We start from the raw sequence: 13,863 nt of genomic DNA, 5'->3' as shown, positions 1-13,863 counted from the left end.
ATGAAATTTAATTAAAATCAAATTGTCAACAATTAGTTTTCATTATTTTTTCAGCAGTCATGACAAAATATTTAATTCACTAATCATCAAAAATTCATAACCTTTTTAAAACGACTGGCAACTCATAATTGAATTGTCAATAAGTGGAACTCTCTTCAGTTGTATGTAATTGGTTTAATGAAGACTGATGACAAATTGTGAAAAATAAATATTTTCACAAGCTGGCTAACAATTTGGCCAAGAAATCACAGTTCGGCTTAGTTTTTTCGGATGGCTGTGATAAATGCCACTGTCGTTGCCTGTCTTTGGGGCGATTTGCTAATCTAAATAATTAAGCAAACTCAATTAGATACGCCTGGGAAAAAATATATATGTCAGCTTAAGCGTATATAGTATACATGTTCAATGTACGAATAAGACCCGCATGTGGGTTTGTTGCCAACTAATTTTTCCATAAAGGGCAAAACAAACTCGCCACGCCAGGCGAAATGAAATGAAAATACTGACAAAAACGGCAGCTAAGGACATTTGGCACAGATTGAGGCAACTAGGCCAGAACATTTGACGAAATCCTTGCTGGATTAAAGAAGTCGGGGCCAGGAAGAGAACACCATGCCATGTCATACCCATATACATATACATATGTTTGTACATTGTAGACATGTGGTGTGTCTGGTCAGGGAATGGGGGCAGAAACTGGAACTGAACTGAAACTGGGACTGGTGCATAATTAAGCACGCAAACCGCAGAGAAACAAAAATAAAAGCCCAAAAAACGGAATCAGTGGATGTGACCGAAATCTATAACAAAAGCAAATATACTTTTCATGGCCTCCGATTGCTGTTGGCCGGAAATATTCCGTATTGTGTATACGCAGTGTGGCACCATTGGAGAATCGAAACAGTAACATTTTTACAAATAATTAAAATGAAATTGTTAAGAATTTACTGAACACACGGCCCTGCAAATAATGCAACTTCTGTTCAAAATGCTTTCGTCGGGAAACGGGCTTTCTACGGGAAAAATGTTTAACTTTTGAATCAAAAGTTTTGATGTACTTCTTGGCGAATATTTTTGCTATTTCACAATTTAATAAAAATCGGAATACCGTTTATGAATCAAGCAACTTTCCTGTCCAATCTACGTAAAAATATGGGAAAAATCGAATAAAAAAAATTTAAGTTGATTTTTGGCCATAATCATGATGAAAATTTGAAAATTTTCGAAAATGGGTTCAAAATTTTGGTTGCCAGGTTTTAATGAAAAATGATTCTGCTAGAAGTTCTGAGATCAGGAATGTATAACATTCCAGGATCTGCCAAGTATTAGCCAAGTTATTCACATTTTTCATTTCAGAAACTGAAAAATTTGAACATCGTTTGCGAAATTTTTTATTTGGCCAAAATCGAAGCTTTTTATACACCTTTTTTTGAATATCTTAACTTATTCATATCCGATCGAAAAACGGAATACCATTTATGTATCAGAAAACTTATTCCCTCCAACCTGCGTAAAAATATCGGGAAAATCGAACAAAAAAAATTTGTCTCGATTTTTGACCAAAATCATGATGTTACCCCTTTAAAAATTTTCGAAAATGGGTTCAAAATTTTAGTTTCCAGGTTTTGACGGAAGATGATTCTTCTCGAAGTTCTGAGATCGGGAATGTATAACATTCCAGGATCTGGCAAGTATTATCCAAGTTATGCACTTTTTTCATTTCAGAAAGTGAAAAATTTGGAACATCTTTTGCGAAATTTTTTATTTGGCCAAAATCGAAGCTTTTTATACACCTTTTTTTGAATATCTGTACTAATTCACATCCTATCGAAAAACGGAATACCATTTATGAAAAAGGAAACTTTTCCCGTTTAAACTGCTTCAAAATATAGAATAAATCAAGCAAAAAAAATTTGATCCCATTTTTGGCCAAAATCATGATGTTACCCCTTTGAAAATTTTCGAAAATAGGTTCAAAATCTTGGTCGCCAGGTTTTGGTGGAAAATGGTTCCACTCGAAGTTCCAAGCTCGGGAAGGTATTTCATTTCATGATCTGCCAAGAATTAGCAGAGTTATGCACATTTTCCTTCACAAGAATCTGGTAGAACGGTTCTGATATTTTCATATTTGACCAAAATATAATAAGTTTTAATAAAAATATAGTTAAATTTCTTTAATGTGGTGTCTGTTTAAAACATATTTAATATTCTACTGGACGGAAGTAATGTAATAAATTTTAATAAAAATATAGTTAAAATTCTTGAATATGGTTTCTGTTTGAAATATATTTAATATTCTACTAGACGGAAGTACTGTGTTCATTAGATATTCACGTTTTCGACGTCAGTACAGATTCTTTACAGATTCTTTATTGATTTCTACTCAATCAGCAAGGGTCTCAAATATTTATAAAAATAAATGAAAAATGTAGGAGCGGGTTCTACACATAATACTTATGTATAAATGCTGCTCCGGATGTGTTTTTGTGCCTTTTGATATGGCAGGACGGTATATTTTTAGCACTCAAGGTTGCCAAGGCAACGGATGCTCATGCGGATGTGGATGATTTGAAAAGTGGTAGGCAACAGTTAGCAGGTGGGTGGTGCAAAGGTGGGTGGGCGGTGCAATGGACACACACGAGCCAAATCTACAACCGCCGCCGCCTTGAAAGCCACCACAAATACACCTCGACTTTGCGAGAGTGTGCTCCTGTTTTACGATTCTGGTTTTGGTTTTTGTTTAAACTTGTTGCAAATACAGCCTGCATCGAGGCCTTGACTCTGAATGTGTATCCTTGGCTAAGGACCTTGGGCACAAATTGAAAAATTTGTGGGCCTGCTAAAAGCAGCACAAGAGAACTATATATGGCCAAAAGGACTTTGGACTAAAGTAACTAAAATCTATAAATATAAAATCCAAAAGAGAAAATTGTGTACCTGTTTATGTATTTTTTATAGAATATTCTTTTCAATACTCTTGCCAATGTGAGTCTAGTAACCGAAATCGCATTTTCCTAAGCTTCGCCAAAGGTCAAAATAATTTGATTTAAATTTTAAATTACGCACACGATGAAAGTAATTTGGCGAAAATTTTTGCAAATGATGGTTACCCGAAAATTGGATGAGAGGGGCGGCCCAGTAATTTTGGGAAAACAGCAGTTTTAGGTTGGGAGAGGGACTGTTGAGGGAAAAATGGTGTTGTATAACAAAGATGAGACCTTCGGACAAAGACCGGCGAAGACCTTTTGCATTTCAATTAAAAATGATTAAAGATACACAAGAAAAAGGTTAAAAGGCGCGCATGCAGCAAAAAATTTGTTGCGGCCAAATAACTTTCAAGGGGAAAGAAAAACAACCCGGAAAAACCGGGGGAAAACTGTCATATACACACACTCGACCAAGCAAATACTCGTTAAGATTCGCTCCGGTTGAAGTCTGTTTTATGATTGGTAAGATTTTATATATTTTCCTTAGTCAGTTTTTATGGGAACATATTTTATGCAAACGTAGGTTAAAGTTTTCCAGTGAAAAGCGGGACCTGCAACAAAGGAACTTATTTCTGCGGAAAAGAAGATACATTTTCAAAAAAAAAAATCTAAAAGAGGAAACTTGAAACTTCAGTGCAGCAGACAGCTAAAGGACAAGGAAGGAATCGAAGGAAATGCAAGTGCATTGGGTTTTCTTTTCCTGCAGCACAATTGGAAAATGCGCGGCAGGACTAAGGATGGGGGGTTCTGGTTGGAAAAGCGACACGGTGTCTGCTCTTCAACGCATGCTATTTGCTCTTTACATCCTTTTAGCCATTTTCGGTGCCTTTCAACGATTCTTTTATGATTTCCTTAATAAAAACACAGTGAAAAATAGTTCAAGATGAAGGATCTGTAATATATTTGAAAATATTACTTTTTACAGATCTTTTTCTTTATAAACAGGGTGTCAGATATGCCATTTATTTTATAAAGACTTGTTATGTAGATTATAGCTTCTAAATTTAATTGAATAGTTTTTTTTTCACTGCAAACAAATACAAACAGATACAAGTACACATACACATTACGAAACGCAAACACCGACAGCAGAAAATTCTGAAATTTCGATTGGACAACGTATGTCTCTTTTTTTCCTTTTTTTTTTGCCTTGGGCTAATGTGTTTTCCTTTCTGAGCTTTCGTTTAATGAATTTTAAATTCGTATACTTGTACTCCAAATGGAAATTAAATAAAATAATCATTTTGCCGGGCATAACTATTTGCAAATTCAATCCCAAAGAAAAACAAAAAACAAGAGAAGAGATTTTCTTGGGTCTCGTCCTGCGTCTGACAGCTAATTGAGCTCAGCCTGCTCCTTACGGGCTATTTTACGGCCCCAAGGAACTTGCACAAAAGCCGTAAGCACAGACACACACACACCTGTACACCTGAGCCCTAAACTGAAACTCAAATCGGGTCCAAAGTCCTGGCCATGTCCGCCCACTCTCGTAAGACAATTATGAAATGCGTTTTTTATAGTCCTATTATTGCCGAGGTCCTTTGATGCCGCTGGCGACAAAGGACGGAAGCCAGGCAGGGACAATCGGGCTTTGTTATATGGCCAAGATCGCTTTGTCTTGGCCTGCCGTTGATTAAAAATATACGTGCATACTGCTTGCATAACGATGTCCTTTTGGCTTCAAGGGAAACCCGATTTACCCGTAATGATTAAATTACACATTCAACGGGAATTCTACACTTTACTTTTTGGAGCAGCGGAGATATAAATTTATTAATTTAACCAAGATTGAATTTACGACATGAATCACATTATTTGAATGTCCAAGTTACTATTAAAAGATTCAAACGAATACCATATCCACACAGTCAAAATTTCGCAATCTAGATAGCTATAAAAAAATAAATAAATTTATTTATTATTTACACAATATATTTATAACTTACTAGACGCATTTTGTGCACATCCTGGCAGTCTATGATGGTCAATCTCAACGGATCCTTGGAACTCATACCATTATCGTGCAGAATATCGAAAAAGGCCATCCAGAATTCGGGCACATACGTATGAATACCATTACCCAAGGACAATGAACGAAGTTTTTTGCAATGCCTGAGCATAAAAAGTGAAAAATGATCCTCCTGCAATCCATTAAGCCTCAGGGTCGTCAAAGTCGACGCATGATCGGAAATCCAATCGTAAACACTGTCCGAAACGAGACTCAAAGGACCCGACGTAATGCTTATTTCACGGATATTTTCAAAAAAGGGCAATTCCAAATCGGTAATTTCACGTGTTCCAAAATGAAGTCTCAGTTCCTCAACCGATTTCGCGTTCTCTGTAACCCAATCGTAATGCTCTGTAAGTAAATTATAGTCCAAACACAATATTTTTAAATGCGGACAATTGGGAAATGGGAAAAATATCTCCTCGACCCGGAATTGCTCCACAACCGATCCGGGAATGGGAAGAATTTTATGTATGGATTGCTGACGCAATAGAGTTTCACTTTTAAAATAACTTCTCCATAGTTGCATCTGGTCCTTCATCCATTTTAAAATTCCGTCTTCGGTAATGTGTGTTTTATATAAACGTAAAAATTTAAGGTTAGGACAATCCGGAAATCCAGGCCGTATGTCACAGAAATCAATTTCTAGGCGCTCCAAAAATGTAAATACCGATTTGTTAGTAAGCACGGTTGAAAAAATGTTTAAATTTTTGCACTTTAAAAATTGTAGATTGTTGGACAATTCGTTCGTTTCTATGGTAATACGATTAACAGGTTCAATAGTCAGCTCTTTTAAATTCTCAAGTTTATGTATTTCAGCTTTGATGAACATATAATTATTAAATAAATATTTAAAAAACCTTTTTAATAACTTACATTTTTCTATGCTTTTTCCGTAACCTTAAAAAAATACAGTGTTTTATTCTATTCTCTTATATACTATACTAAAAATACTTACATATTTTTAATTTTTGTAGATGTTTCAGACTTTTAAGGTCTTCTAACATATCACACGGATCGCTGTCTAAATACATGTTTATTGATTTAAGATTTTTTAAATTTTTTAGAACGTCATTGAACCACTTAACACTTATTTCATTTTCCAAGGCAATTTGAAAAGAATTTAGATTGGAACAATTTTGACCCACAAGAGACATTAATCCGAGTGTTGGTTCATAAAGCGTTACTTCATTAATAGTAGAACCGAACATTGGCAATAACCGAAACAAATATAATCCCACATCGGTGACTTTATCAGATACGCGTGAGAATTTCTTTTTTCCGTGGTAAAGGAATACTTGCTCGAGATATTTGTCGGAATCAGCCAAATTGATTTTGTCTTTTATTGATAATTTTTCATATATCGAATCCAAAACATTCAACGGCAAATCGGTAATATTTATTGAAGCACACATTTTGAGTAAAAGCCAAACCAGAGCTACACTGAGTTACTGAATATTGTGAAATCTGGAAATTCAGTGAACAATCACAATTCTGACGGAAAACGCGCTAGATACTAAGTTTTCTTTTAAAAACCCTTTCAAATGAATCAATTTTTCACATTTGTTTGATAAAACATTTTTAAACAAAATATAAAATTATATTATAGAGTTTATTGACGTCTTGTTTGGCATAGTTTATGTATATTTTTAAATATAAATTTAAAAATTATAGTTAGTTTAAGCCGATAGCTCTTATTATTTATCGATAGGAGGCGCGCCAAAACATCCACACTAAAATTCAAAATCGCAAAATTAACATTACCCAGCACTTCTTTTAATGACATTGGCCAACACTTGACATTTTCGACCGGCATTCCTGTCGTTAGCCAAAAATCATGCAAAGCGATTCGGAAGAGCAAACTTTCCAACTCCAGGCCCTAGAAATACGCGAGCCTGGAGCCAACTTTGATCCCAGCAAGCCCCCGGAAACCGGCGAGGAGTACTTGACACACATGTTGTACGAAAGGAAGCGCTGTCCAGCGGTGGTCACCAAGCGATCGTCCAACATGGGCGAGACGGCATCCGTCAGTAACATGGATGTGCTGGAGAACGTAAGCGAGAAAGACTATAAAATAATTAGACACTAATCGTGTTTGTTTTCAGCCTGCCTTGCCACCCATCAAGGGTCTGCTGCCGACACCCGAGTGGCGCGATGTCCAGGTTAATTCCTTCCAAGCAGCTCGCTCCAAGGTGCTCGTCATTCGCATGGAGCTGGCCAATCAGAAGTACGACCAGTCGGCCGAACCCCCGCTCACCTTAGACAACGACAAGTGGAAGGAGTTTTGCCAGCAGTTCGAACCACTGTTGAGCACAATGCTGCATCTGAGCCAAAGTGATTTGGAGCACTTGCTGGAAATGCTGAGCAAGTGGCTGCAGGAGCAGTCTCCGTCCGTGGATCTCCTGCAGGATGCTTGGCTAGCGCGCTGGCTGTATGCCACCCTGGTGTGCCTCCACCTTCCATTAGAGCCGCATGTGTTCAGCACTATCCGCTACATAGCCCGCTCTTGCATCTATTTGCGCAACCAACTCAAGGAAGAAGAGTTGCAGCGAGCTGCTCCCTACAACCTCCTGCTAACCCTTATCGTTTATGTCTTTGGCCAAAACGATTTTAAGGAATATGTTTGAGTGAGGGGTATCCCCAAAAACAGCGAGAGTCTTATGAATAAACTACTAATAGAATAAACTGACCAATGGTTGCTAAATGAATAAGCCTAGACGCTATTGTAGCCCTAAACTCATAGATTATAAGTTTTCTTTTAGCATCTACTTTAAATATAAATAAAAGAGCACAACATTTAAGTTTATTTAAGCAAGGATTGGTACTTAAAATAAGAATCAAGAATAAGAACAATCAATAAACATTCGTTTCAATAACATTTAACAACATGTATTTTTGGACTTCGTAAAGTAAGCTATCCCATAAGAGAATTCTTCCTTTTTTGTAGAAATAATTCCGTTAATAAGCTGGAAACATGCGTCTGTAAGTTTGGCAGATGTCGCAGCTTCTCTGGTGCTCGTCAACCAAATCACTGCAGCTGGATAAGTGGCTGCACTGCGTCAGCGAGGAGCTCTGACTGACACTGCTCATTTGAGTGCTTCCGGAACAAGTGGATAGCCGTCGGTGTGGAGGCTTTGGCTGATCAGGATAAGAAGGATATTTCCAATTGGGACAACAGTTGGATTTCCGTCCATGGCACACGGTCTGTTGCTTTCGCGGCTGCTCCGTTTGACCCAAACAGCGACTATTCACATGGCGATTGGCAACTGGGACTGGCGGAGCGACAGACTCATCCCGAAGACTGGAGCAACTGCATCCTTTCCTGCGATCCTGCGTGCTAAGTTTGGCGGAGAGCTCCACCTTGGGAGCCAAGATTCCCGGAAAGGCCGGAGTGGCCTTCATCAACAGCTGGACGTTGGAGCTGTGAGGGCAACTTAGACGAGGCACAGTTGGATGCATTACATCCGAGAGATTGCCAACAAAGTAAGCCAGTCGTCTCCCGTTCTGCCACAGAGTTATCTCGAGCTGCTCCGACCTCAGCAAATCGTGCAACTCCTCCAGGCAGCCGACACTCTTGAAATATCCCTCCATGGTGAACTGATCGTGACAAAGCATTGGGAAGCGAGGCTCCATGGCTCCAGTCCGGAAATAGTATCCCAACGTTTTGATGGTGGCCTCCAAATATCCGTGGGAGCAAAGCCAAACGCCCGGGCAGGTAAGCTGGGGACAGAAAATTGAGAATCTTTATGAAGAGGTTGCTGTACAAAGTTCCCTACAAACCGCATGGAGCTGCAGATCCAGCCTCACATAGAACCTTTTGTGAGACATTATTTAAGAGAACTTTTTCTAGACTCCCGGGAATAACTTGGAAAGGAAGTTGGGGGCTTTTTGTTCTTTGTTTTGGAGCCAACGGTTGCCTGGGCAGCCGTTCAAATTCGACATTTTGTGGCGCCAATAATAATGGCGGCACTTTAAGTGCATAACTTTCTGGCTCCTTTGAACTCATTTAAACAGATTTATTAATTTTACAATATTTAACAATTTTTTTAACTAAAAACTTATAAATGATACCATTTTATAAATTAGTATCATGAAAAGATTCAAACTAACCGCCAAATAAATATTAGGCAGCACTTCTTTTAGAGATATTAGCCAACACTGACCCTCTCGACCGGCATTTCCACGTCAGGTTTATTATTGTTTTCGAATTAAGATTCTTGAAACTTGAAGATGCATCTGAAGAGCGTAGTGATACTACTTCTACCACTTCTCCAGCTTGTTGCTGGAGATTCCCCAGAAGAGGAGCAGGGCGTTCGGTATGCCAACCGCTGCGAAGCCTGCAAAATTCTATCTGCCGAACTGGAAGCTCGTCTTGGGGAAACCGGGAAGTCGCACGATGTCATTGAAATAGGGTACTCCGTGGACGATGTGCGACCCAAGAAGCGCACCGAGTACCGGAGGAGTGAGCTACGCCTGTTGGAGTCCCTGGAGAACGTGTGCGAGCGGGTTCTGGAGTACAATCTTCACAAGGAACGGACAGACAGCACGAGATTCGCTAAAGGAATGTCGCAGACCTTCCAAACTCTCCATGGCCTGGTGGACAAGGGCGTGAAAGTCGACTTGGGCATCCCATACGAGCTGTGGGACAAGCCTCCCGTGGAGGTCACCCAGATGAAGACCCAGTGCGAGAATATGCTGGAGGAGTACGAGGAAACCATCAGCGATTGGTACTTCAAGCTGCAGGATAAGAAGTCCTTGCAGAAGCATCTCTGCGAGGACCATGTCCTCAGGCTAAAAGAGGAAAGGGAATGCCTCAAGGAGCAGCTGCCGCCTGCAGGGACTAAGAAATCGAAGAAAGATAAGCTCAAAGGCGACAAGGAGGAGCTGTGAAGCGTCTAAAATGAACAAAAGTCATTTCAAAACTCATTTTTAGGTCTCATTGTTTTAGGAAAAGCTAAAAGTTTCAACTAGATTAAGTATACTCACTCTGTCTCCCGATTATTTGTAAACCTTCCACCTCGGCTGAGCCTCGAAATGTTACTGAAACTTTGGTGTTGGCTGTGTTGGCTTATTGATTTGGCCCGAATCGGGGTCGACAATTAAAAGTTGACTGCCCGAAATGAGGTGGTTGGACATTACCTCCAACCTTTCAGATAGTTGCCTTAGTATTTACACAACTTGGAGATTATATTGCATTTTTTGGGCAGCCATATACGAGTTTTCCATATACGAGAGTAATAATTTTTAATGCCATTGTTCTCCTAATAAAATAAACACCCCTGTTTTTATGGTCTGTTTATAATAAATACGTTTCGTATATTTAAAAGTAAAAAATATTATAATCGTAAATGGATTATCCATCATTGAGTTTTCGTTTTGGAATCACTACTTGGGGATCTGTTTAGTTTGATCTTCCCAACCAAACGTTGGCTAGACAAATGTAAAAACCAAAAAAGTTGTATAAAATTTATATTGAACCAATTCGAGATGGTTGGTGGGGAAAACCCCGTGTGCTTATAGCTTCATCACATCCCAGGGATCGTCCATGTAGTGCAATATGGCCTTCTCGTGCAGCTTCTCACGGAATACCTCTTGCAACAGTCGCAGCACCCGATCCTCGATAAAGGCCACCTGATCCTGGGGACAATAATCATCCTGAGCCGAATGTGCCATCGTTATGGCCACTGGAGGAACTGGCAATCGCTCGAGAAATCGTTTAAAATTCGCAAAGTACGCCTCCAGCTCCTCGGAAGTGCTGATGTGGTGGGGTAAGCCATTGTTATCGGTGGTGCTGCCCGAATCGAAGATCAAATGCCAGTCGATCTCGTCGTCCGGATACTTCTCCTGAAGCGTTTCAGCCAGTCGGACTATCTTGGCGTAGATCTCAGGAGTAATGACCGACTCATCGGGTTTTTCCAGTCCATCAAAATTACGCTGATCTTCGAGGTGCCAGAAAATTCGCTTCAAAGCATCCAATTGGGTTTGCCTTCTATCCGCCGTGGCCAAGTAGTCCTCTATGGAGGCAGTGCCTGCTTTCTTGACCACCTCGACGCTCTCGAAGTGGAATATCTCCTTCAGCTGATTGTAACAATCGGCGTCTTTGTAGATCTCTAGGAACGGGTTGGAGGTGCTGAAGAAATCCAAGTCGATGTCCAGGACAAAGCCCTTGGCGTCCTTTTCTGTGAGAAAGTGCTTGGGATCGAGATTTTCGTTGTCGGCATCGTGAACCTGCAGCTCGACGCTCTTGGGCTCCTGGAGATCCTCGGTGGTGCAATAGTTGCCATCAGCTATGAAGTAGTCCAGCGGACAGTCCACGCCGATGCGGTCCTCTTTGTGGCCGACCTTAAAGTCGTGGCGTCCAGTTGGCAGCTGCTGGCACCACGAGTTCTTTAGCCACACCACGCGACTGAAGTGGCCTAGAAAATAATTGAAAATGTTAAAGAAATGGATTCTTAAAGTCTGGGCCTCCCACTAACCTGCATAGAGGGTCGGCATGATCCAGTTCTCGATGCTCAGCTCGTTGAGCATGGCGTCCTTGTCGTAGGCCGAACTGGCTGGTATGTGCCTGGGTATGACCATGTCCGGATGAGAATCAAAGTGCACCAGGGTGTTGCCCTCCAGTGGCAGGTGACGAGTTCCCAGGCAGCGATAGATGAACTCCAAGACGTCGTTGTGATAGTCCACAATGAAGACGGGAATGCGCCTAAAGGCACGCAGACTATTTTGAGTGCTCTGCACCCGTTCCATGGGTACTAATTGAGGAACTCCATCCTCGTCGACACCATCAGAGTCATCATCGTCATCGTCCTCCTCTTCGCTCTCCTCATCCTCCAGATACTCCTCCTCATTGTCGTCCTCTTCCTCCTGCTCAATGGCTGCCTCTACAGTCTTTTGTCTCTTTGTTGGCGGGGCCCCAACCTCCGTCTCCCCCTTCGACCCAACCACCCCACCACCCACCTTTGCCGCACTTTCGGGACTTTCACCTTGCGTTAACTTTTTCAAAGCTGCCGCCGCACTCTCCTTGTCCAGCGCATCCGATTCCATGGGCCCTCGGGTTTTATGTTTCTGCACAGCACTGGGAAGTTTTGAGTACGTCCTTTCTATTTCTTGCACAGTAAGCAGACTTAATTTCTTTTGTATTTAATTTTTGGGAAGTCTTTGACCTTATCAGCTGTTTAATGGCGCCACATTCCCAACACTGTCACCAAATCCAGTGTTTATCAACTCTGGCATTTCTCGATAACGTTTTCAACCCTGATAAATGAAATTTATCGAATAACCAATATCGTTGGATTTTTAAATAAATAAGCTTTTCACTATAAAAACCGTTATGTCCTTAAAAACAAATAAACAAAAAGCCACAATTTGTATTTTTGAATAAAAAGAGTTTATTATTTAACACGTAAGCTTTTAGCCCGCCCAAGCTTTTGGCGCTCCGCCCACGCGTGCCCGTAAAAAAAGCTTTTCATTCATAAGTTGTTATTTTATTTATTCAGCTTTAGTTGTTGCTTTTTTTGCCTCTTACTGGACGCCCACACGGCTGATTGGAATGCGTAAAATGCTGCCAGGGTGTACACGAGGAGTGTCTGTATGTGTGTATCCGTGAGAGCGTGTGTATCTGCGAGCTCTGTATCTGTATCTTTCCCTTTTTGCAGCTGGTGGAAATGAATGGCGGCCTGCTGGTCTGGAAAAACGCCAACAGCTCTGCCGGCGCTCTGCTCGGACGTGGGTGTGCAGTATTTCCGCCGTCGAGCGTTATCAAAAATATAACTGTATATAGACTTTTGTGGGTGTCTTTATATATACACTTTTCCACAGCAGCAGCAGCAGCAGCAGTACTCTTCTTTTATTTCCATTAATTTTTCTTTTTTGGCAACTTTTTTGCGTGGGCTGCGACACCCTCGAAAGGCGTGCCCCTAATGCCCCGCCATGTTGTGGCAAATTACAGCCATGGAACAAAATAATATATAAAGTTAAAGCTTAAAGAGATTATATTTCAACGATACAATTACTAACTAAATATATTTGATTTAGAAATTTAGAAATTAACGACTTCACGCCAGAGGTCGGAGGGGAAATCGCGCCCATATATCAGAGCGGAAGTGCCAACTTGAAGAGCATCGCCCCTTTAACTTGCCATTTGATTGAATCAATTGGCTGCAATTTGGCTTTTCAGTTTAGTTCTTGTATCAATTACAGACAAGAACTCCTTCGCGCCCTCTTCTCTAGCTGCCTCACCCAATTCCCGCAATTAATCTGCCTCCAGCTTGACCCCGGAGGTCAAACACTGCGTCGCATTAACCTTCGTTAGCCCCTCCGCCAATTCAATTGATGGTGGAAAGTGATGGAAGAGGCTGGCAGAAATTTCTTCGCTCGAGTGCTCTATTTTAAAAATACCATCCCGTAAAGTCAACACCAAAAAAATAAATAAATAAAAAAGAAGGTAAATTTAACGAGGGTTGCAAGAACAACTTTTAAATATTTCCATAAAAATTTATTCAAGAAATAATTTCTTAAAAAATATTTAAAAAATATGTAATACTAATTGATTCTTTATTGAAGATAATAATAATAATTCCCAAAGAAACAATTCTGATTCATAAATGACTAAATAATTAGTGTCATTTATTGTGGTTTTGAATTTTCTAAAACTTCTGCTCTTAAAATACTATATTTTTTTGAGAATTTTACATATCATATGCTGAGTAATTCACGAAACAGCCTCCAGATGACGTCAAAAGGATTTGTGATTTGGGCGTAGGTTTTCTTCCTTGCCTTCCATCGTCCTGCAATCTGTTTTATTTTATTTTCCCTCTCGGGCCGAGCACGTGGAGGAGCTGGCTGCTGTTTAAGCCACCGTGAGCTGAA

General features: G+C 40.3%; 5 protein-coding genes and 1 long non-coding RNA gene across 6 annotated transcripts; 3 read left to right on the top strand and 3 right to left on the bottom strand.

Annotated features, from left to right (window-relative positions):
- The first annotated feature begins 3,336 nt into the window (after positions 1-3,336).
- On the top strand, positions 3,337-3,902 carry LOC123257176. Its single transcript, XR_006507164.1, has 2 exons — positions 3,337-3,449; positions 3,511-3,902. It is a non-coding gene; the product is annotated as an uncharacterized LOC123257176 (long non-coding RNA).
- Positions 3,903-4,708: 806 nt separating this feature from the next.
- On the bottom strand, positions 4,709-6,495 carry LOC26514425. The gene is made up of 4 exons (XM_014910134.3): positions 5,954-6,495; positions 5,872-5,895; positions 4,934-5,814; positions 4,709-4,878 (listed from the first exon to the last, which is right to left on the bottom strand). Exons 1-4 carry the CDS (start codon positions 6,408-6,410, stop codon positions 4,831-4,833), a joined length of 1,410 nt encoding a protein of 469 aa, XP_014765620.1. The 5' UTR covers positions 6,411-6,495; the 3' UTR covers positions 4,709-4,830.
- Positions 6,496-6,692: 197 nt separating this feature from the next.
- Positions 6,693-7,878, top strand: LOC6493649 (protein Gemin2). Its single transcript, XM_001958125.4, has 2 exons — positions 6,693-7,048; positions 7,101-7,878. The coding sequence occupies exons 1-2, from the start codon at positions 6,833-6,835 to the stop codon at positions 7,620-7,622; spliced, it is 738 nt and encodes a 245-aa protein (XP_001958161.1). The 5' UTR covers positions 6,693-6,832; the 3' UTR covers positions 7,623-7,878.
- Positions 7,859-9,010, bottom strand: LOC6506301. The gene is made up of 2 exons (XM_001958126.4): positions 8,776-9,010; positions 7,859-8,715 (listed from the first exon to the last, which is right to left on the bottom strand). Exons 1-2 carry the CDS (start codon positions 8,821-8,823, stop codon positions 7,954-7,956), a joined length of 810 nt encoding a protein of 269 aa, XP_001958162.1. The 5' UTR covers positions 8,824-9,010; the 3' UTR covers positions 7,859-7,953.
- LOC6493650 (protein canopy 4) lies at positions 8,572-10,353 on the top strand. Its single transcript, XM_014908994.3, has 2 exons — positions 8,572-8,710; positions 9,271-10,353. Exons 1-2 carry the CDS (start codon positions 8,663-8,665, stop codon positions 9,883-9,885), a joined length of 663 nt encoding a protein of 220 aa, XP_014764480.1. The 5' UTR covers positions 8,572-8,662; the 3' UTR covers positions 9,886-10,353.
- LOC6506300 (UPF0489 protein C5orf22 homolog) lies at positions 10,278-12,219 on the bottom strand. The gene is made up of 2 exons (XM_001958128.4): positions 11,472-12,219; positions 10,278-11,411 (listed from the first exon to the last, which is right to left on the bottom strand). The coding sequence occupies exons 1-2, from the start codon at positions 12,037-12,039 to the stop codon at positions 10,510-10,512; spliced, it is 1,470 nt and encodes a 489-aa protein (XP_001958164.1). The 5' UTR covers positions 12,040-12,219; the 3' UTR covers positions 10,278-10,509.
- Between the last annotated feature and the right edge of the window lie 1,644 nt (positions 12,220-13,863).

This window comes from Drosophila ananassae, chromosome 2R, assembly GCF_017639315.1.
Source record: "Drosophila ananassae strain 14024-0371.13 chromosome 2R, ASM1763931v2, whole genome shotgun sequence".
In the NCBI taxonomy this organism is placed as follows: Eukaryota; Metazoa; Arthropoda; class Insecta; order Diptera; family Drosophilidae; genus Drosophila; species Drosophila ananassae.
The sequence above is the reverse complement of the archived record's forward strand: the minus strand, read 5'-3'. Positions and strand labels throughout refer to the sequence as shown.